The sequence below is a fragment of the Ahaetulla prasina genome, chromosome 3 (genome assembly GCF_028640845.1).
Source record: "Ahaetulla prasina isolate Xishuangbanna chromosome 3, ASM2864084v1, whole genome shotgun sequence".
Classification (NCBI taxonomy): Eukaryota; Metazoa; Chordata; class Lepidosauria; order Squamata; family Colubridae; genus Ahaetulla; species Ahaetulla prasina.
In genome coordinates, this window is record NC_080541.1 from 228,535,073 (window position 1) to 228,558,771 (window position 23,699).

General features: G+C 47.2%; 1 protein-coding gene across 3 annotated transcripts in view; it reads left to right on the forward strand.

The window, feature by feature from the left end:
- TPX2 (TPX2 microtubule nucleation factor) overlaps positions 1 to 23,699 on the forward strand; it is a 50,042-nt gene that overhangs the window by 15,957 nt on the left and 10,386 nt on the right. For 2 of the 3 annotated variants that reach the window (XM_058178477.1, XM_058178478.1), the window contains exons 2-13: positions 1,048 to 1,196; positions 2,377 to 2,499; positions 3,042 to 3,159; positions 7,595 to 7,723; positions 9,666 to 9,758; positions 11,849 to 11,982; positions 13,336 to 13,490; positions 15,812 to 15,983; positions 16,938 to 17,070; positions 17,969 to 18,185; positions 19,486 to 19,590; positions 20,780 to 20,956. In XM_058178477.1, coding sequence (XP_058034460.1) covers positions 1,103 to 1,196; positions 2,377 to 2,499; positions 3,042 to 3,159; positions 7,595 to 7,723; positions 9,666 to 9,758; positions 11,849 to 11,982; positions 13,336 to 13,490; positions 15,812 to 15,983; positions 16,938 to 17,070; positions 17,969 to 18,185; positions 19,486 to 19,590; positions 20,780 to 20,956 — 1,650 coding nt within the window. In that variant the 5' untranslated portion in view covers positions 1,048 to 1,102. The remainder of the gene's footprint in view (positions 1 to 1,047; positions 1,197 to 2,376; positions 2,500 to 3,041; positions 3,160 to 7,594; positions 7,724 to 9,665; positions 9,759 to 11,848; positions 11,983 to 13,335; positions 13,491 to 15,811; positions 15,984 to 16,937; positions 17,071 to 17,968; positions 18,186 to 19,485; positions 19,591 to 20,779; positions 20,957 to 23,699) is intronic. The other variant, XM_058178479.1, reaches the window with a different exon arrangement.

Sequence of the window (23,699 nt, forward strand, 5' to 3'; positions counted from 1 at the left end):
TGTAAGCCACTTTTTCAGTCCCCTGGTAACTTTGAACGGTCACTAAATGGATGGTCGTAAGTCGAGGAATAGCTCTATTCAGGGTTATAAATTGGGAGTAGCAGCCATTGAGCATAGGAGTGTCAATGGCTGCCTTAATGAATCTGGCCAGCAAGAACAGATTCATTGGCATGAAGGCAAATTGCAACACACGTACACAAAATACCCACCACAAACACAACCCTTATTCCATTGAGAGCTTTATGGCCCTAAACCCTGCACTTAGGATGCTGGAAGAGAGTTCTTTTTATTGTAGCATGCAAGGTTCCACTTTATGGATTATAAAGACTTTACTAAACAGAGGAGGGCAGAGTACTGAATGCCCATAAGGAGTATTTGGATCCTCTGATGCCCAAGGGCATCATATAGCCTTCCTCTTGGACAATGGCGGCATTGAGCCAACTGTGTGTGGCAACAACAAAAAATGCTAATACAATCCTTGGTTGCACAAGTAGAGGCATAGAATCAAAATCATGTGAAGTTTTAGTACCGCTTAGGCCACACTTAGAGTACTGTATCCAGTTTTGGTCACCATATTACAAAAAAAGGATGTTGAGACTTTGGAAAAAGTATAGAGAAGAGCATCTAAGAGGATTAAAGGCCTGGAGGCTAAAACATATCAAGAACGGTTGCAGGATTTGGGTCTGTCTACTTTAATGAAAAGGAGGACTAAGGGTGACATGATAGCAGTTTCCAATATTTGAGAGGCTGCCCCAAAGAAGAGGTGAAAAATGGGCCTACCGGGCCCACCGGGCCATCACGTGCTAAAAGCGGGGGGCAGTGTGTGTGTGTGGGGGTCGCGCACACGTGGGGGTGGAGTGGGGCGCATCGAATTATGGGGGTGGGCGCACACACATGACCCCATCACTTTTGGCACGTGATGGCAAAAAGGTTAGCCATCACTGGTCTAGGGTCTCCTGCTTCATCAGGGGGCTGGCCTAGAAAACCTCCAAGGTGCCTTCCAGTTCTATTCTAAATTCTAAACGTGGCCTCTATTTTCCTTTGCAGGTCTTGATTTTAGAAGAACTGGGCACAGCCGGTGCCACCCAAAGAAGAGATTAAAATGTCTCGGGAAACGTATTCTTATGATGTTCCCGACGTGTGCCTTGACTTCAAAGATATGAATGACGAGACCATTAACATTGATGCCTGGTTTGGTGAGTACCCACTCCACGGCCCAGGAGGGGGATGTGCCGTCTGTCAAGTGGCCAAACTAACTACTGGTCTCTTTCCTGAGCCTTATAGGTGGGAAGGGCAGGGGGCTTTATGAGTGATGCTCCACCATTGTTTCTTTCCCATCTTTCTTATTTTTACCACTCAAGGCAGCGAACATGTCCAATACTCCCTCCTCCTATTTTCTATACAACAACAACCCTGCAAGGTGGGTTCTGAGAGAGCGTAAGTGGCCAGCTGGGTTTCATGCCTAAGCGGAACTAGAACTCACTGTTTCCTTGTGATTGGCCTCAAGTTTCCTACCTGGCTTTCATGCTTAAGGCAGGACTAGAATGTCTCCCAGTGAGTGGCCAGCTGGGTTTCATTTCTAAGCGGAACTAGAACTCACTGTCTCCTGGTGATTGACCCAAAGAGCCATTTTTCCTGTTTGCGGTGGGACTAGAACTCCCTAGAATTCACTGACTCCTAATGATTAGCTTAAAGTCCTCTAGCTGGCTTTCATGTTTAATGCAGGACTAGAATTCACCATCTCCTGGTGATTGGCCCAAAATCACCCAGCCAGTTTTCCTGCTTATTTTAGGACTAGAACTCCCTGTCTCCCAGGGAGGGGCCAGCTAGGTTTCATGCCTAAGCAGAACTAGAACTCACCGTCTCCTGGTGATTAGCCTAAAGTCCTCTAGCTGGCTTTCATGCTTAACATAGGATGAACTCACCATCTCCTGGTGAAGTCAACTGGCCAGTTTTTGTGCTTTCAGTGGGACTAGAACTCCCGGTCTCCCGGGGAGGGGCCAGCTGGGTTTCATGCCTAAGCAGAAGTAGAACTCACCATCTCCTGGTGATTGGCCCAAAGTCACCCAGCCAGTTTTCCTGCTTATGGTGGGACTAGAACTCCTTGTCTCCCAGTGAGTAGCCATCTGGGTTTTATGCCTAAGCAGAACTAAAACTCAACGTTATCTGGTAATTGGCCCAAAGTCACCCAGCCAGTTTTCGTTCTTACAGTGGGACTAGAACTCCCGGTCTCCCAGTTTGTAGTTTGATGCCTTAATCGCTAAACCAAACCGGCTCTTTAGACTGGGCACAGGACGGTTCTTGATGGTTGGCAGCTAGCGGTCTGCTTGCCTCGCAGCATGGAGGACCCTGCTAGGATCGTAACTATTTTTGCAGATGTCCGATCTGCCGCCTTGATGACCCCAAGAGCACAGATGGGTACGTCGGGCATCCTGTCCAAAGCATTATCATCGAGGCCTAACCTGCCTTTGGCTGTGGTCTCACCCATGATGAAATCAGGTGAGATGCTTCCTTGAGATCCAACCAATAAATTTTTAGGGCTGGAAGAGGTCCACTTGCAGAACCCATCCGGCCCTGACCTTTGACTCCTTTGTTTTCTTAATCCCACCAACATCCTTAAAGGAGTCTCAAGGCATTCCTTGAATTCTGAGGCACCATCCCCTTTTTTGGGCCACATCCCAGAGTCCCCGCTAGCCGTTTTAACTTGGGTACGGCAAATTGTGGGAACTCGGCCTCTGGGGGTGTCTCTCTTGGACCTTAAAATGCCGGCTGTCCCACGTGGAGGGTTCAGTTGAGCTACTATCTCGTCCTCTCTTGAGGCCACCAGAGGATCTCTGGATGCTGATAGCTCCTCTTTGGTGTGAGGAGAGCAGATTATGAAAAGGCTACCAGTCTCCCCAAATGTCCACATCGGTCTCTTCAAAAATATAATTCCATTCTTCTCCAGGAGGTTACAGTCCTGGTGAGGACCATGCTTGGTTCCAGATCTCTGCTTAGATCTCTTGCCTGAGAAATATCCTTTTATGTCTCCTTACCTTTAGACGAGAAGGAGAATGGAAATCAAGAGATGGAGCTGGCAAATGAAGGCCCACCCAATGTGGTTCATTCCATGACGGAGTGCCACCCAACCAGGCAAGAGAACCCATCACCTCCAGGAAGGTAAAATTCTGCTTCTTGAACGCCGTCCCAGATGGAGTCTCCGTTCTTCTGGAATGGGGTTGTTCCTTCAGCTTTTTGGGCTCCAGAACTGCCTCTAACAGAATAACAAGAGTTGGAAGGGTCCTTGGAGATCTTCTAGTCCAACCCCCTGCTCAAATAGGAGACCCTACATCCTGGACAAATGGTTGTCCAATCTCTTGAAAACCTCCAGTGATGAAGCACCCACAACTTCTGGAGGCAAATTGTTGCGCTTATGAATTGTTTCCACTGTCAGGAAATTTCTCCTTGGTTCTAGGCTGATTAGACTTAGACTTCGAGAATAACTTTATTGTCACTTTAAATTGGCATGCATTAAAATGAAATTTCATTGCATACAGCTCTCAAAGGGTCACCACCTCCAATATACACTACATAAATATGACAGATAAATAAATAAATATCCATGTACCCACATATATTATATGACACAGAGAAACAACACGTCTTGTTCAGATATATGCATGTGCGTGGCAAGAAAAACAAATCTTGCGAGTTTACCAGATGAATGGCACAGGGAACAAAGCTGTTTCAGAATCTGGTAGTCCTGCTAGAAATACTTTGAAACCTCCTCCCAGAGGGGAGCAACAGAAAGAGACTGTAAAGTGGGTGTGTGGGGTCTCTAACAAAGCTTTGAGCTCAAAGCACATAGCGCTTATGAGCAGTGTTCTGAATAACAGCGAGCTTCCTATAATCCTCTCCACTGTCCTCACCACTCTCTGTAGGGACTTTGTATCTGTGGTGGTGGTGCTGCTGCTTCTGCCGCCACCGCCACCGCACCAAACAGGGATGCAGTTGGTTAAAACGCTCTCAATCATGCCACTGTAAAAAGTGGCCAGGACAGAAGGAGAAAGATGTGTTCTCTTCATCCGAGGCTGGAAATGCAGATACTGGTTTGCATGCTTCACTAAGGATGACATGCGGAGAGACCAGTTCCGATTGTTAGTTATCTGCACCCCGAGATTCTCTCCTTGGTTAGTTTCCACCCATTGCTTCTTGTTCTACCCTCAGGTGCTTTGGAGAATAGCTTGGCTCCCTCTTCTTTGTGGCAGCCTCTGAGATATTGGAATACTGCTATCATGTCTCCCCTAGTCCTTCTCTTTCTTAAACTAGACCTACCTAATTCCTGCAACCATTCATCATATGTTTTAGCCTCCAGTCCCCTAATCATCCTGGTTTCTCTTCTCTGCACTCTTTCTAGAACAGGGATGTCCAAACTTGGCCCCTTGAAGAGTGGTGGACTTCAACTCCCAGAATTCCCCCAGCCAGCATGAGCTATAAATATGAACAAGTTGCTGGCTGGGGGAATTCTGGGAGTTGAAGTCCACCGCTCTTCAAGGGGCCAAGTTTGGATATCCCTGTTCTAGAGTCTCAACATTTTTTTTTTTTATCGTGGCGATCAGAACTGGATACAATATTCCACATGTGGTCTTACCAAGGAATGATAAAGTGGTATTCACGCCTCACGTGATCTTGATTTATAGGAGTCTACATCTTACTAAGGTCCTTGACTTACAACCATTCGTTTCACGACAGAGCTTGCAACGGCATTGCAAGTGACTTCTGACCGTTTTTCACACTTGTGACCTTTGCGCCATCCCCATGGTCACCTGATCAAAATTCAGACGCTTGACAACTGACACCTGTTTATGACGGTCACAGTGTCCCAAGGTCACGGGATCCCGTTTTTTTGCAACATTCTGGCAAAGTCAATGGGGAAGCCAGATTCACTTAACAACCAGGTCGCAAAAGGGGATCACGTGACCCTGGGATGTGTCAGTTGTCAAGCGTCCGAATTTTGATCACATGACCGTGAGGATGGCGCAAAGATCATAAGTGTGAAAAATGGTCCTTGTTGTGGCTCCAGCCCCCGAACCTGGCCCCATGCCCGAAAGTGACTTTGAGAGTGAGGGGGAAGGGCCGGTAAGGCTTACCTCAGAAGCACCGATGCCTTTGGCCCGGCTCCAGGAGCCAGAACCAGGCCAGTCGGAGGACGTAATGAGGCCGTCATCCCCTTATTCCTCCCTTCCCCAGGCTACGCCTTCAGTCCCAGCTGATAATAATAATAATCAAGCCTGGACCTACCCGCGCTTCAGAAGATTAGAGAGGCGGCTTCCCTTCATCAAAGGGAAGGGTGGGGCAGAAGCCCTACCCCACAGGATATATAAAGAGTTTTGGGACTGCTCTCAGTTCCACGGGAAGCAAATGAGCTGAACCGTGTCGAAGTGAGCTGAAGTCTTAATCTGTTTGAACTTTTTGGCAGGCAGCTGCGTTTTCTCGGCCAGGACTGATAGGAGCCGTGTATCCACTGGCTGTAGGCCAGCTCGTTACTCCAAAGTGGGGACGGAGACAGAACAGTCCTTTTTTTCAGAGCTGTTGTAATTTTGAACAGCCCATAAGCAAATTGTTGTCAGTCAGGGACTACAGATAGTCCTTGCCTTATTACACTTCATTTAGCGACCATTTGAAGTTACAAGAGCCCTGGAAAAACGTGACTCTATGACTATTTTGCACACTGGTGACCGTAGTGGCGTCTCGTGATTTACATTCAGGTGTTTGGCAACTGCTTCATATATATGATGCTTCCAGTGTCCTGGGGTCATGTGATCCCCTTTTGTGACCTTCTGGTAAGCAAAGTCAATGGGGAAGCTGGATTCACTTAACAACCACCTGACTAACTTGGCTCAATCAGTCAGAATAGAAGTGGAGGAGACCTTGGAGGTCTTCTAGTTGTCCAGTCTCTTCTTAAAAACCTCCAGTGATGAAGCACCTACAACTTCTGGTGGCAATCAGTTCCACTGGTTAATTGTCCTCACTGTCAGGAAGTTTCTCCTTATTTTCAGGTTGCTTCTCTCAATGAGTTTCCACCCGTTGCTTCTTTTTTTTTATTTTATTTTTTATTTGCATTTATATCCCGCCTTTCTCCGAAGACTCAGGGCGGCTTACACTATGTCAAGCAATAGTCTTCATCCATTTGTATACTATATACAAAGTCAACTTATTGCCCCCAACAATCTGGGTCCTCATTTTACCTACCTTATAAAGGATGGAAGGCTGAGTCAACCTTGGGCCTGGTGGGACTTGAACCTGCAGTAATTGCAAGCAGCTGTGTTAATAACAGACTGCATTAGCCTGTTGAGCCACCAGAGGCCCTGCTCTGCTTCTTGTCCTGCCTTCAGGGGCTTTGGAGAATAGGTGGACCCTCCTCTTCTTTGTGGCAGCCCCTCAACTATTGGAAGACTTCTGTTATGTCACCCCTAGTCTCTCTCTTTGTTAGACAGAATAACAGAATTGGAAGGGACCTTGGAGGTCATCTAATCTAATCCCCTGCTCAAGGAGGAGAATCTATAGCATTTCACATAAGTCTCTGTGTCCAATCTCTTCTTTAAAAAAAACTGTGGTGATGAAGCAGCCACAACTTAAGGATTTTGGCAATAAAGATCATAAAATTTATTTACGGGACCGCCTCCTGCCACAAACAGCCTCCCACCGACCTGTGCGCTCCCACAGGGAGGGCCTCCTTGGGGTGCCGTCGGTGAAACAATGTCGACTGGCGACCCCCAGGGGTAGGGCCTTCTCTGTGGGGGCTCCTGCCCTCTGGAACGAGCTGCCTCCGGGGCTTCGCCAACTCCCCGACCTTCGGACTTTCCGCCGTGAGTTGAAGACTCTTTTATTCCATCGAGCTGGGCTAGCCTGATTAAGGAGAAATTTCCTGACAGTTAGAACAATTAATAAGTGGAACGACTTGCCTGCAGAAGTTGTGAATGCTCCAACACTGGAAATTTTTAAGAAAATGTTGGATAACCATCTGACTGAGATGGTGTAGGGTTCCTGCCTGGGCAGGGGGTTGGACTAGAAGGCCTCCAAGGTCCCTTCCAACTCTGTTGTTATGTTATGTTAAGTAATTTTAAATGGGGTTTTAGTTTTCGTATTAGTTAGTTTTTTAATATTTTGGCCATTATTTATATAAATTTTTAGTCTGTTTTTTAATGTGTATTTATTGTATCTTTTAAATTGGCTGTCAACCGCCCTGAGTCCTTCGGGGGAAGGGCGGTATACAAATGCAATTAATAAAATAAATAAAATAAAAATGGAGCAAAACTCTCTTAACAACTGTTTTGCTCAGCGACCCAAGATTTGGGCTCAATTGTGGTCGTAAATAGAGAACTACCTGCCCTATCACTATGGAAAGAATGACCAGTCCTGTTTGTCCAGCACATTGTCCGCTGAAGGGTTTGAAATCGTCCAGCTTCTGTACCTGGAAAGGCTGAACTGTCTCTTGCCTTGCGAGAATGGCTGGTGGCATAGCTGAAACGCAACCTCTAGCTTCTGTCTTCTCTCTCCCTCTGTCTCTCTTTCTCTCTTTTGCTCAAGGACTCCTTTCCTTCCCCCACTTTAGGGTGGCCAAGAAGCTTTCGGCCCGGCAAAAGAGTGCCCAGCGTCGGATTATGGCCAAAAACCACGCAAAGAAGGTTGCCATCGCCTTGGCCAGCAAACAAGAACCCCCTCCTGTGAAGAAACAGAAAATGTAGGTCTCTGGGATAATACCGGCACTTTGACTTAGATACCGCCCCACAGTGTGTTACAGCCTTCTCTAGGCGGTTTACAATGATGGCGTTATTTGCATCTTGCCCCCAATGATCTGGGTCCTCATTTTACCACCCTTGGAAGGAGGGAAGACCGAGTCGACCTTGAGCCCATCAGAATTGAATTCTTGACAGGCGGCAGAGGTTGCCTGCAATACTGCATTCTAATCATTGCCTCAACAAATATAAAATAGATGATGATGGATGGATGGATGGATGGATGGATGGATGGATGGATGGATGGATGGATGAAAGAGAGAGAGAGAGAAAGATTTTATATATATATATACGCACAAACACACACATATACATACATACATATATATATGATAGAGATGATAGTGAGCGGGATAGAGCATTAACACTTAGACTTCTATACTGCTTCACAGTCTTTCCAGCCTTCTCTAAGCAGTTTACAGAGTCAGCACATTGCCCCCAACAATCTGGGTCCTCATTTTACCTACCTCAGAAGGCTGAGTCGACCTTGAGCCAGTCAGGATTGAACTCCTGGCAGTGGGCAGAGTTAGCCTGAAATACTGCATTTTAGCCACTGCGCCACCATGACTCGGAAGGAAGGAATAGCAATAGCCCCTAGACTTATATACTGCTTCCCAGTGCTTTCCAGCCCTCTCTAAGCGGTTTACAGAGTCAGCCTCTGGTCCCCGACAATCTGGCTCCTCATTTTACCTTGGAAGGTCGGAAGACTGAGTTGACCTTCAGCTGGTGAGAATCGAACTGCTGGCAATACTGCATTCTAGCCATTGCGCCACCAGATATAGAATAGGTCAGTGGTGGCAAACCTATAGCACGCGTGCCAGAGGTGGCACTCAGAGCACACACTGTGGGCATGCCCCGCCCAGTTCCATCGCGTTTCTCCCGCAGGGGGGAGAGAGAGAGGGAGGGAGGGAAAGTGGGGGGGGGAAGAGAGGGAGGGAAAGAGAAATGATATTACAAAAGTTTTTCTTTTATTGCTAAATGTAATATTTCAAAAACAGAAAAAAAATGAAGGGGCATAAAAGTGCATTTATCACATTTTTCTTAGAACAATTACCTGAACTCAATCTTGTTTATCATTATTTTAGGTAGTAAAACCTCAGTCTTCAGGTTAAATTGCCGCGTTGGCACTTTGTGATAAATATAAATAAATGGGTCTTGGGTTGCAGTTTGGGCCCTCGGTCTCTAAAAGGTGATGATACCTTGTGTGCTGGATTGCTCTGTCCGATAAAGTTAGGCTTCTGATAAAGGAGAATCTCAGGGTTGAAATGTGGTCTCCGAGCTTGGGTGTTTTCTTGCAAGCGCTTCATGACCCATCTAGGTAGCATCATCAGTGTTAGAAGGGAGGAGGGTACGCAGAGTGGGAAAAAGGAGAAAGAGGAGAAGGTGGATTCTGGGGTTCTTGGTAACCTACTGAGCTTGGATGTTTACAGACATTTCATGACCTGTCTAGATAGCATCTTCAGTGCTAGGAGGGAGAAGGGTGTGAAGACTGGAGTAGAAGAGCAGGAGGAGGAGGAGGTCTCTTGGGGCTCGCAGACCTTTCAGTCCCCAACTAGGGAACTCCATCAATGCTCGACTCTTCCCTAGAAAATCTGCCACGGCTTTGCCCTCGGACACACAATACCTGGGCAAACGGTGAGCAAGCGCCTTGTTCCCCCTCTAGCTCCGCCAGGTGTGCCAAGACATTTAGGCCCCACGAAGTGGCCCAAACAGTGAGGTAAGGCCGATCTTCAGGATCACCTCCAGGTGCCGGTGTTTGGGGTTCAGCACCCACACTTTGTCGTTAAGAGGAACACGGCGGGGAGTCGAAGGCCTGTCCTTGACCCATTCCTCCTTTCCTTCTTTTCCTTCTCTCCACCCTTCTCTTTCTCTCTCCCCAAAACCCAGGTCTAACCATCGGGAAAACCTTGGGGAGATTGATCTGAACCAAAACGTCTCGCCAGAGAACGCACAAGACCCTCTCACACCTGATGTACACAAGTAGGTGGCTGGGTTTAGGGGTCTTTTTTCTTCTTCTTCTTTTTCTCTTTTTCTACCCAGGATCTGGGTGTTTGTGTGCATGCACGTTGGGGTCACGTAGCACGGGAGGTCGGTTGTAATTAAAGAGGTTTGTCCTCTTCCTGGAAGGCAGGGAGAAGCCATGGGATCGCTCAGTTTGTAAAATCCGTTTGAAAAGCTGTACAGGTAGGCCTCAGCTTACGACGGGTCTCTTAGCGGACGTCCAAAGTTGCAATGGTGCTGGGGAAAAAAGCGACTTCTGATAAGTTTTTTTTCCACACTTTTGTTTGTTTGTTTGTTTACATTTATACCCCGCCCTTCTCCGAAGACTCAGGGCGGCTTACAGTGTATAAGGCAATAGTCTCATTCTATTTGTATATTTTTTACAAAGTCAACTTATTGCCCCCCCCAACAATCTGGGTCCTCATTTTACCTACCTTATAAAGGATGGAAGGCTGAGTCAACCTTGGGCCGGGCTCGAACCTGCAGTAATTGCAGGCTACTGTGTTCTTAATAACAGGCTTTACCAGCGTGAGCTAAACCGGCCCATTAATGACCGGCCCATTAATGACCGTTGTAGCATCTCCACGGTCACGTGATCAAAATTCGGACGCTTGGCAATTGACTCATATTTATGACTCATGTAGCGTCCTGGGTGTGTGTGTATGTGTGTCACGTGGTCCCCTTTTGCGACCTTCTGTCAAACCGATTCAATGGGGGAAGCCAGATTCACTGAACCACAGTTTGTCTTATTCAGCAACTGACACGATTCACTTAACAACGGTGGCAAGAAAAGTCATAAAATGGAGCAAAACTCAAAACTTTTCACTTGGCAACAGAAATTTGGGGCTCAATTGTGGTTGTAAGCCGAAGACTATATTTTTGATGTGGTGCAGGACATCCAAACGCAGACTTTCCCCAATCTGGTGTCTTCTAAGCGTGTTGGACAATAGATAATCCTTGACTTATAACTGTTCATTTAGTGACCATTCGAAGTTACAACGACCCTTAAAAAAGCGACACGACCATTTTTCAAACTTACGATCTTTGCAACATCCCCGTGGTCACGTGATTTACATTCGGATGCTTCACAACTGATTCATATTTATGACGGTTGCAGTGTCCTGGGGGATCCTGTGATGCCCCTTATCACAAAATCAACAACAATTTTGTCGTCCTGAGCAACACAATCAATGGGGAAGCCAGATTCACTTCACAGCCCTGTTACTAACTGAACATCTCCAGTGAATTCACTTCACTTTCTCGTGGCAAGAAAGATTGTAAAATGGGGCTTAACAATTGTCTTGCTTAGCAACGGGAACTTTGAGCTTAATTGTGGTCGTATATCAAGGACTACCTGTACAGCTCCCAGAATTGCTAGCCTGAATGACCAGCAATTAAGTAAAGCTGGCAGTTGAGGTCCAAAAATGGAAATCCCACAGTTGAAATAAATCCTTGAATTTTTGGAAAGGAATTTTGTTTGGAACTGTTACTCTTCACAGCAGACAAGTCGTATCCTGGGGAAGTCTGAATGTTGTCTGCTACAGATAATCCTGTGTCATCTTTTTAAGGTAGAAAGCAGTAGAAAGCTCTTCAGGCTTTGTGGAACAAGACGGAGATCAAGAACCTCGGAAGGCATTTTGTGCTGTCTTGATGACCTATTGCAGAGATCTCCAAACTTGGCCACTTGGGGACTTCCACTCCCAGAATTCATGGTTGGCTGACTGGGGAATCCTGGGAGTTGAAGTCCAGAAGTCTTAAAAGTTGAATTCTGGGAGATGAAGCCCAGAAGTCTTAAAACTGAATTCTGGGAGTCGAAGTCGAAGTTGCCAAGTCTCAAAATTGAAGATGAAGTTTGGAGGCCCCTGACCCAACACAATGTCTCTCAGCCTCAGCAACATTCAGCTGTGTGGACTTCAACTCCCAGAATTCCCCAGCCAGCTATGGGTAGAGGAAGAGGACATCCTTTGTGCTGGTTTTCTGTTACAGGGGGTGGTGGGGTGTCCTTGAAATACACGCTGGCTCTAGGTAGCTCATTCATTTAAAGGCACCATAGTGCTTTTCTTCTGCAGGACGAGAGGTCCCTCCACGAAAGGGAAGTCAACTGAGGAGCTGGAACTGGAGAAGATGCAGCAATTGCAACAGGAAGTGGCGGAACTGCGGAGGAAGAATGAGGAGTCTCTCAAAGTGGCCATTGCTGGACCAGGTGAGATGTTGGTGGGGTTGTGAGACACCCACCCCCCCTTAACTCCTCTGAGAGTTAAGACTCTTCCATTCTGGTTTAGACAAGACGTTCTAATAGAAGAGAATATTTGTAGCTCGGTTGAATTGTTTGGTCTTAGCAGCTCTCTGAGGTGGTTTTTCTTGTAGATATTTCGTTACCCAGCTAGGTAATATCATCAGTGTTAGAAAGGAGGGGGATTTGTGGAGTGGAGGAGCAGACTGTGGTATTCTTTTGATGGTTTTCTTACAGACGACGAAGTTACCAAACTGGGTAACATCATCAGTACTAGAACGGAATGGGGCTTGCAGAAAGGAGGAGTCCTCTGTGATCTCTGAGCTTGGTTGATTTCTTGTAGACATTTCGTTTCCCAACATCTTTAGTGCTAGAAGGGAATGGGGTTTGCTCTCTCTTGATATACAATTCCTTCTAGTACTGATGAAGTTCCGTAGTTGGGTCATGAAATGCCAGCAAGAAAATAACCAAGTTTAGAGAGCACCAAGGACCCCTCCTTCCTTGTAGCACCAATGATGCTTCCTACCTTTATGATCATAATACGTCTGCAAGAAAACCCCCAAAGACCCTACATTCCTACCGTACCCACCCCCACCTCCTCTTCCTCCTCAAAACTCCCTCCATTTTAACACTGACTACGTTCCCTCCCTTGGTCATGAAATGTCTGGAAGAAAACATTTCTAGAAAGAGTGCAGTGAAGAGTGACAAAGATGATTAAGGGACTGTACGATGAACGGTTGCAGGAACTGGTCCTGGCTACTCTAGTGAAGACAAGGACCAGGGGAGATAGGATAGCAGTTTTTCAATATTTGAGGGGCTGCCACAGAGAGTAGGAAGAGGGTCAAGTTATTTTCCAAAGCACTCGAAGGCCAGACAAGGAATAATGGATGGAAACTGAACCAGGAGAGATTCAACCTGGAAATAAGGAGGAATTTTCTGACAGTGAGAACAAATCAACCGATGGAACAGAAGTTGCCTTCGGAAGTTGTGGGAGCTTCATCACTGGAGGCTTTCAAGAAGAGACTGGATTGCCATTGGTCAGAAACGGTGTAGGGTCTCCTGCTTTGGTGGGGGAGGGGGGGTTGGACTAGATGACCTACAAGGTCCCTGCCAACTCTGTTACTCTGTTGAATCACCAAACATTCAACAGTCCTTCCCCTCCTCTTCTTCCTCTTCAAACCTCCCTCCCTTCCAGCGCTGATCTTTGCTGGGACAGGAAACATCTGGAAGACAAGAGCCAAGCTCCCACAGGCCACCAAGAACCTCATTTGCCTTTGAATTGCGCCCTGGCTGACTTGTCCGATCTCCCTTTTTCCTGGTCAGGGCAACCCACGAAGACGAGCAGCCACATCACCAAGCCCATGGATTTCCACTTCTATACCGACGAGCGGCACAAGCAACACGGCGAAAGCCAGCGGGCCGTAGAATATAAGGAGGTGGATTTCATAGGCGCCCTCAGGAAACACCCACCATCTCCGGTGAGAACCTGCGGCTGGGGAGGATGGGTTGGAGGGCTACTTGGTCAGAGGTGACAAATGGCGGGAAACCCTCAGGGTGGAAAAACAGAACAAGGCAGGTTTGAGTCCTGTGTGGGTAGTCCTCGACTTACGACCGCGACGGAGCCCTAAATTTACCAAAGGGAGAGGTTTGTTCATGGCGTTCTGCTCCATTTTACAACCTTTCGTGCCACGGTTGTTAACTGAATCACTGGACGAGCAGTCCTCGGCCTACGACCCCAGCTGAGCTCAAAGCTTACGTTGCTGGATGAGACATTGGTTAAGCGAGTTTTGGCTCATTTGATGATTTTTCCTTGCCACGTTTGTTAAGTGAGTCACTGTTGTTGTTTAAATTAGCAACACGAATCTGGTTTCCCCATTGACTTTTCTTGTAAGGTTGCAAATGGTGATCACGTTTAGCTCACGCTGGTAAAGCCTGTTATTAAGAACACAGTAGCCTGCAATTACTGTAGGTTCGAGCCCGGCCCAAGGTTGACTCAGCCTTCCATCCTTTATAAGGTAGGTAAAATGAGGACCCAGATTGTTGGGGGCAATAAAAGTTGACTTTGTAAAAATATACAAATAGAATGAGACTATTGCCTTATACACTGTAAGCCACCCTGAGTCTTCGGAGAAGGGCGGGGTATAAATGTAAAACAAAAAAAACAAAAAAACATGACCCCCCCTGAGGACACTGCAACCGTCATAAATATGAGTCAGTTGCCAAGCATCCAGATTTTCAGCACGTGACCATTGGGAATCCTGCAACGGTCGTAAGTGTGAAAAGTGGACATAAATCACTTTTCTTAGTGCCGTTGTAAGTTCGAACATTTCCTAAACGAATGGTTGTTTAAATTCCTTGACTTACAACAGTTCATTTAATTTAAGAAATTAAGAAATTAAGTTGGAAATATGAACTATTCTTGAGAAACTGCTTAAGGAAGAAAGACATTTCAGAAGAATCCTTGGTGAATATTGGAAGATGGAACGTTGTTTTGGTACTGATTGATGAAGGTTGGATATTAAAAACTATGTACTTTAATGAAGAACAAATACGAACTCAATTGGAAATTTCTGAGATCAGGGAGTCGAGGTTTTAAGGAGTGACTATGGATTATGATTTGTGTTATATTTTAATTTTTGTTGTTAGTTTTATACCCTGTATTCGGTTCTGGGAAGTCCCGGGGGGTGGGGGGGAGGGGGGGGGGGGGGGGGGGGGGGATGAGGGTAGAAAATGGATTGATGGTCAATGTACAAAGATGATCGAAGACGTATAATTAATGTAAGATCGGAGCTGCCTGGCTATCATTTCAGAACGATGGGAAGGAAGGAAGTAGAAGAGAGAAGGAGGTAGGAAAGAGAAGAGGAGGAAGAGGAAAGGAAGGAAGAGGGATAGAAGAGGGAGAAGAAAGGAGTAGGGAGGAAGGAGGAGAGGATGTAGATAAGAGAAGGGGAGGAGGGTTGTGGAAAGTAGAAGAAGGTAGAGAAGGGAAGAGAGTTAAAGGAAGGGGGTGGTGACCGGGCAGGTCCGATTAATTGTATATGATGGTACATTAAATATGTTATTGGATATGAATGTTAAAATAAAACTTTTTATAAAAAATAAAAAACAACAACAGTTCATTTAGTGACCAAAGTTACAACAGCACTGAAAAAAGTGACTTACGACCATTTTTCACACGTACACCCTTTGCAACATCCCCATGGTCATATGATTTACATTCGGATGCTTGACAAATGACTCACAGTTATGACGGCATCCCGTGGTCCCCTTTTGGGACTTTCTGACAAGCAAAGTTGATGGGGAAGCCTGATTCACTTAACAACTGTGTTAGTAATTTAACAACCTCAGGGATTCACTTAACCGCGGCAAGAAAGATCGTAAAAATGGGTCAGAATTCACTTAACAACTGTCTCGCTTAGCCACATAAAACTGTAGTCGCGAGTCGAGGGCTACCTGTGCCTCTTAAGTCCCTTCCCCGTGTCAGAATGGAAAATTGTAAAAAAAACCACTAAAAACTCCTGTAACGTGGCATCAAATTGCCTTCATGCATTCTTAAAATAAGAGGCAGCTTTTTACGGATTTGTCTCGTTCCTCCCCGAGCCCCCCTCCCCATCTCTCGTCCCCTGATAATTTTTCGGCCTTCTCCGGAGTTCCAGCCAGCTTAAATTTCACTTGCGTCGAGCTGGAAGAAGGGGGAAGATTGACAGGCCGATCGAATCGAAACGGCCGAGCGCCTGCTTTGATTCCGATGGAAAAATACACTTGATCAAGCAATTACGATGCATCTCCCCTTTTGCAGTCCCGGCTGTCCAAGGGACCCACAATCCCGAAGCCGTTCAACCTCTCCAGCGGGAAAAAACGCAAACTGGACGAGGCCCCCGCCAACTACGTCCCGTTGGCCCAACAGGTGGAAAACTTTCAGAAATGCACCTCTGAGAGGTACCATCTGCGGAACCGGAAGGAGGAAGAAGGTAAGGCTCAAAGGGGTCTCGTTTCTGCTACCTCTGTTGTGGGCTGTTACGTGAGTCAATCGGGGTTCTGAGTGGTTTGGGAAGGGTTTGGTCTGAGCGTTGAACCCGTGCCCGGCTCAGCTTCCTTCCCTTTTGGGCGTGGGAGAAATGGCTGTGGTAGTTTGGTTTGCCAAGCCTTAAAGTTGAATTCTTGGAGTTGAAGTCCACAAGTCTTACATTTGCTGAGTTAAAAGACCCCTGAAATCACTAAAGGGTCCTTTGGGGTAGGGGTGTGTTGTAAATTGTGTGGAAGGGGCTTCCCCTCAAGTTGAGAGGACATAAGTGATCCTTGACTTGACAACTAATTGAACTCACACTTTTGTTCGTTAGTTAGGATGGTGGTAGACCATATCACTGGGAATGATTTGACCAAGGTTTTTTTAGTGATCGTTAAGTGAACCTATTGCCCATTTGGTATAGGTGGTTAAGGTGCCAGGCTAGAAAGTGGGAGAAAGTGAGTTCTAGCCCCGCTGTAGACATGAGAACCAGCTGGGTGACTTTGAGACAATCACCAGGAGACGGAGTTCTAGTCCTGCTTTAGACATGAAAGCTGGCTGGGTGATTTTCAACCAATCACCAGGAAATTGGGAGTTCTAATTCTGTCTTATGCATGAAAACCATCTGGGCCAATGACCAGGCGACGGTAAAACTGTTAATTGGTTGGGATGGTGCCCCAAATGTGAGGCTGAATTTAAGATGGCAGGAATTAGACGCCATCTTAAATTCAACCTCACATTTGGGGCCACCATCTTTTTTGGGAGAATAAATTGAATCCATAAATAAATAAATAAATTTGAATCAACTTCCTCCCCACTGTGTGTGTGTGTAACACTCGCAATGCTTACCCTTACCCTTTCGCCTTTACAATCCCGATGGCCAGCCTCTGCTATTCTCTCTCACCTTTCTTTGGCCCAGGTTCAAGCAAGCCTTTAAAACCCCGACTGACCAACCCCAAAACTCCCCGCTTGGAAACCAAGAGCCGCTTGAGACCCACCACCTGCAAGAGCGCAGCTGAGCTGGAAGAGGAGGAAATTGCAAAGCTCCAACAGTGAGTAAATTTTAACTCCAGCGGATTCCCGTGTGGCGAACAAAACATTTAATCAGAATATCTCCGGAAGAGACCTTGGAGGTCTTCTAGTCCAACCCGGTGGCCGAGCAGGAAACCCTATACCGTTTCAGACAGATGGTTTTCCAATCTTTTCTTTAAAACCTCCAATATTGGAGCACCCACAGCTTCTGGTGGCAAGCTGTTCCACTGGTTAATTGCTCTCACTGTCAGGAAATTTCTCCTTGGTTCCAAGTTGGTTCTCACCTTGATCAGGCAGGGCTTGGCTCATTGCAGCCACAGGCAAGCAGATGGTGGTAGCAGTGCTTCCACTCCTGTCGGCCCTTGTGTTCACTGCCTCCTGTAGGAGGGGGGTGGAGACATCCCCTGAAAATAAGACCTAGTGCTTATTTTGGAGCCCAAGAAAATATAAGAGCGAGTCTTATTTTTGGGGAAACACGGTATTAGTGTAGCTCTTGCCTGGCTGCAAGAGCTGTTGTTGGCTTACTCAAGCAAGACTTGGAGGCTTTGAATAAGCTTACTCTCAGCTAACAGACTGGATCTCCACGGGCGTTCAGTGCAGAGGTGGGTTTCAGCAGGTTCCGACCAGTTCTGGAGAACCAGTAGCGGAAATTTTGAGTAGTTCGGAGAACCGGGAGTAAAAATACTGACTGGCCCCGCCCCCATCTATTCTCTGCCTCCTGAGTCCCAGCTCATCGGGAGGAAATGGGGATTTTGCAGTAACCTTCCCCTGCCACGCCCACCAAACCACACCTACAGAACCAGTAGTAAAAAAAAATTTGAAACCCACCACTGGTTCAGTGCCCCTGAACCACAGAGTACCATCTGTTGTCCTGGAGAACCTCACCGCCTGCTCTCCCCCCCCAATCCATCCCAACAGGTACCGGTTCAAAGCTCAGGAACTCAACCACCGCATCTTGGAGGGCGGCCCCCTCCTGCCCAAGAAGCCCCAGATGAAAGAACTGACCAAGCCCATCGGCTTCAACCTGGAAATCGAGAAGCGGATTCAGGAGCGAGAGGCCAAGAAGGTCCAGGAAGAGGAGCACTTCGAGTTCCACTCGAGGCCCTGTCCCACCAGGATCTTGGAAGACGTGGTGGTAAGCGAGGGGGTTGGGTTCCCATCTTTCTCGAAAAAATGTTTTGTCCGAATAGTGTGAGAAACGGGTAGTCCTTGACTTACAACTCATTCGTTTAGTGACCGAAGTTAACCACAGCACTGAAAAAAGGGAGTTATGTCTATTTTTCACACTTACGACTATGTGAGGCCGACGGTCAGGTGTTCAAAATGCGGACGTTTGGCAACTATCTCATATTTATGACGGTTGCAGTGTCCCCAGTCATGGGATCCCCTTTGGCGACCTTCTGAGCAGCAAAGTCAATTCACTTAGCAACCATGTCACTAACAGGTACTCCTTGACTTGCAACTGTTTATTTAGTGACTATTCCAAATTACAACAGGGTGGAAAAAGATGACTTATGGCCATGGTTCACACTTAACGACGGTTGCAGCGATCCGCTGCACATGATCAAAATTTGGTCACATGATCAAAATTTGGACGCTTAGAAACTGGCTCATATTTGCAGGGTCCCAGGCTCATGTAACCCCTTTTTTGCGACCACCTGACAAGCAGAAGTCAATAGGGAAGCCAAATTCACTTAAGGACCATGTTACCAATTTAACAACTTCATAAATGTGGCGAGAAAAGTCGTAAAATGGAATAAAAAACCACTTAACAAATTTATCACTTAGCAACAGAAATCTTTTTTAAAAAAATCAAATTTATGACTGTTGCAGCACCACCCTGGTCACGTGTTCAAAATTCAGCCACTGACTCATATTTATGACGGTCGCAGTGTTCTGGGCTCACGTAATCCCCCTTTTGCGTTCTTCTGATAAGCAAAACCAACGGTGAAGCCCGATTCACTTAACAACCATGTGACCACTGCAGTGATCCACTTAGCCACGGCGTCAAGAAAGATCATAAAATGAGAACGTTTCACTTAGCAACAGAAATTTGGGCCTCCCTTGTGGTTCTTAAGCCGAGGACTCCCTGAAATGGTTTTTATCAGGCCCTTCTGCATGTCATCAATGTCTCGGTTGTATTTGATAAGCTAAGTACATTTGGGATCCGTTCGGTCACTTGACTGGACAGAACAGGGAAAGATCCTCGGACAGCAAAGTGATCTGGTTCCAAGAAGAAGAGAATATGAATCTGATAAGAGGCTTACATTGGGGCGGTCAGTGCTTCATTGTAGAAAGATCAGCCTGTCCTATCTCCTTTTGTGCTAAGAGATGGTGGCTGGTCTCTGGCGAGGAATTTGACGCTCTGGGTCTTCTCCATCCTGTGGCCTAACCAGGCAGACTTCCCATGGCTTCCTCCCCTTCCTCTCTTGCAGGGTGTTCCAGAGAAGAAGCAGATTCCCATCACGGTCCCCCAGTCCCCGGCATTTGCCTTGAAAAACAAAGTGGGCGCCCTGGCTAGAGAGGAACAGAAAGAAAAGGTATTGGTTGAGCATCAATTGGGTATCGGTGGGCATGCCGGGGTATCTCCGCTCATGGTTGAGCTGCTGGTTTCTCCAGAAGGTTCTCCAGGAAGTTTTATGCAGGTTCCCCAGACCGGTATTGGCACTGAAAACATTGATTCCCACTCCCACTCTTAAGAAATCCCCCTCCCTCCTAGAACTGATGATGTTCCCTAGTTCGGTCATGAAACGTCTGCAAGAAAATAACCAAGCTCAGAGAACACTAAGGACCCCATAGTCCTCCTCCTCCTCCTCTTTCTTCTCCTCTTCTCCTTCCTTCCTCCCTCTCCACAAACCTCAAACGCCACTCTCTTTTACACTGATGATATTATGTAGTTGGGTAATGAAATTTCTGCAGGAAAACAACCTAGCTCAGGAAGCACCAAGGACCCCGTAGTCGTCCTCCTCTCCTCCCATTTTCCTTCTCCACTCTGCACAACCCACTCCCTTCTACCGCTGTTGATGTTACCTAGTTGGATCCTGAAGCATTTCTAAGAAACCCACCAAGCTCAGAGAGCACTTAAGGACCCCACAGTCGTCCTCCTCCTCTTCCCCCCCCCAACTTCTCCTCCTCCTCCTCCTCTCTGCACACCCCACTCCTTTCTAGCACTGATGATGTTCCCTAGTTGGTTCATGAAACCTCTGCAAGAAACCCACCAAGCTCAGAGAGCACTAAGGACCCCACAGTCCGCCTCTCAGCAAACCTCGTTCCCTCCTAAAACTGATAGTGTTACCTAGCTGGGTCATGAAACGTCTGCAGGAAAACCACCAAGCTCAGAGAGCCCCGAGGACCATTCTCCTCTCACCCTGATGCCCGTTGCAGCACTCCCATGGTCCCCTGATCGAAATCTGGACATTTGGCAACCGGCATCTATTTACAACGGTTGGACCGTCCCAGGGTCACGTGATCGCCATTGGCGACCTTCCCAGCCAGCTCCTGACATGCAAAGTCGACAGGGGATGCCTGATTCATTTAGCAACCACAAGACCCCAGCAAGAAAGATCGTAAAATGACCTGCAAGGGAAATTCTGCTGCCGGTTTCGGTCATAAATTGAGGACTAGCTGTATTGGGCCTGGCACGGGTGTCCCTTCGTCTCCCCCAACAGTGGGCTGTGATTCTCTCCCCTCTTTTTCCTTGCGAGCTGCTGATGCCAGGGTCTCTTGCAGGTGGAGGAAGTGGCCCATGTGATTAAAGCGAAGCCGATGCCCCACCCAGGCGTGCCCTTCAAACCCAAAGTCACAGAGCCCAGGCTGGTAGAATGCTGCCCGTTCTCTTTTGAGGCCCGGGACAAGGAGCGGCTGCTTCAAAAAGAGAAAAAAATGGAAGAGCTGCAGAAGGAGGAGGTAGGTGTAACTAAAAGGGTTCTTCCTTTTTATTATTTATTTGTGAAATTTATTGGCCCGCCTCTCCTGCCATGGGGCTATAATGAAAAGAAAGACACAAATGAAAGGAGTGTAAACAGAACAGAAGTAAAATAATAGAACAATAAAATCAACAATCATTAGAAGACTTCACGACCATAATTGAGCCCAAAATCTGATGAAAAATGAGGGAGTTGTTGAGTTTTGCCCCATTTCAGGACCGTTTTGTCACAGTTGTTAAGTGAATCACTCCAGTTGTTAAGTTGTTAACATAGTTATAACATGAATTGGGCTTCCCCATTGACGTTGAGTTAGACCAGTGCTTCTCAAATAGTGGGGCGCGCCCCCCAGGGGGGGCGCGAGGCTCCGTAAAGGGGGGCGCGTTTGACCTGGTTTTTTTTAATAATGATACTATTTACAGTCGCGCGGGGGGGCGCGAAAAATGTTTTCTTCTTCTTAGGGGGGCATGACAGAAAATAATTGAGAAGCACTGAGTTAGACTTAGGCTTCCTATAATCTTCTCCGCTGTCCTCACCACTCTCTGTAGGGACTTTCTATCTAAGGCACTGCTGCCACCAAAGCAAACAGGGAGGCAATTTGTTAAAATGCTCCCAATTGTGCCTCTGTAAAAAGTGGCCAGGACAAGTCCTCCTTAGCCGTGAAAGCCGATTGGGTGACCCTGGGCCAATCACCAGGAGACGGTGATTTTTAGTCCCGCCTTAGGCATGAAAGCTGGCTGGGTGACCTTCTGTCAGTCTCCAGTAGGTGGAGAGTTCTAGTCCCACCTAAGGCACAAAAACCAACTGGGTAACTTTGAGCCAAGTCCCTGTCTCTCAGCGCGACCCACCTCACAGGGTTGTTGCTCTGGGGGAAATAGGAGGAGGAAACTATGTTGGATATGTTCGCCACCTTGAATTATTTGAAAAACTAATAACGGCAGGATATAAACAAATTAAAAAATTACTTGAAATAACCGAAGTAGATATTAGATAAAACCAGGGGAAAAACCATTGCAGCCAAAAAGTGCTTTTTTTCCCAAGAGGCACCTGGACTTTCTTGGTTTTTCCTTTGAAGACGTTTTGCTTCTCATCCAAGAAGCTTCTTCAGCTCTGACGGGAGGGGGTGGTGGAATGGAAGTCTGCAAAGAGTATAAATCCTTCCATGCCCCCTCCCCATCTTTAGTCAGAACCGAAGAAGCTTCAGTTGGATAAGAAGCGAAATGCCTTCAAGGAGAAACCAGAAAGTCCAGTTGCCTCTTGGGAAAAAAAGCACTTTTGAGGGCAACCGTGACCTGGATGACTGAGGATCTCCCTAGACATTGCAGCCTAATTTTTATGAAACGCTTCTCCCGGCCTCCCTCTCCACCCAACCGCGGCTCTAACACCAAGCTTGGATTCTCGCACCTTTACAGTAAGGGATGCCACTTTTCTCTGGGGCTACAAAAGCACTCGGACTATTTGCACCCGCCGCCAAAGGTCTAAAAGTGACGTTTGACACGTCAGGAAGAACGTCTCTTGACCTCTCCGGTCTGGCATTCTCGAAGGAGGCTCCTTTCCCTCCCGGCCCTGACACCTGCGTTTCCTGTGGCTCTTTCAACACTTGTGCCTCAGAGAGGTCTTGGCTCCCGGGACGTTCCTGCCTCTTTCCCAAAATGTCAGGTGATAAGGGAACCCCAATCGGGACGCGGAGTGCGAGTTCCATTATCAGCCGAGGTAGAGCCTGTCTTTCCTAATGCCTTCTGGCTGTCAAATAGGAAATTGCATTGCAAACTTCTTGTCGCGCTTCAGGACAAGGCATGGTATAGGATTGGACTAGAATAGGGGTCTCCAACCTTGGCAACTTTAAGACTTGTGGACTTCAACTCCCAGAGCTGGCTGAGGAACTGGGAGTTGAAGTCCACAAGTCTTAAAGCGAACCTAGTTGCAGTTCGGCGAACCTGCAAATCCCACCACTGGCTGCTCCCCTGCCCCCCCGCTCCTATTATCGGGCCATTTTCAGGCTGAAAATGGCCTGAAAAATGAGCAGGGGAGGGGCCAGCCAGTGGTGGGATTAGCCCCAACCGGCTTTGAGGCGAGTGACCAGGAGGCGGGACTGGGTGTGATCAGTGACGTCACCCACCCAGTCACATGACCAACCGGCCACGCCTACCCAGCCAGAGAACCGGTTGTTAAGTTATTCAAGCCCCACCGCTGGCCGTTCCCATATAGCTAACATGTCCCATCGCTGTGTTCTTTAAAAAGACATGCAGGCCTGGGAATCTTCAGCATCTCTGTTTAGGATTTAACCATGATTCTCTCTTCCCAGCTGCACTGGGATGAAATTAGAACATCCTCAGAGTTTGGAAGGGACCTTGGAGGTCTTCTAGTCCTGCTCAAGCAGGAGACCCTATACCAGTGGTTCTCAACCTTTATAGTGCTGCGACCCCTTTAATACAATTCCCCATGATGAGGCGACCCCAACCGCAGAAGGGGGAAAAAAGCGGCAAACTGTTTTTTTGAATTTATCGCACCTGAAGCCGTCTTGGCTAGCGATCTGAACTGCTTGCGATTGCCTTGAGGACGGAGGCATTAAAGCGGAGACTCCTCCCCTATTAAGTTTATGGCGCCTGAAGCCAGATTAGGGTAGCGATTGGGAGTGATTGAGAGGGAGACATCAGAGCAAAGATTTCTCTCTTTTTTAATTCATCGCGCCTGAAGCCGAATTCGCCTAGCGATTTGAAGAGCCT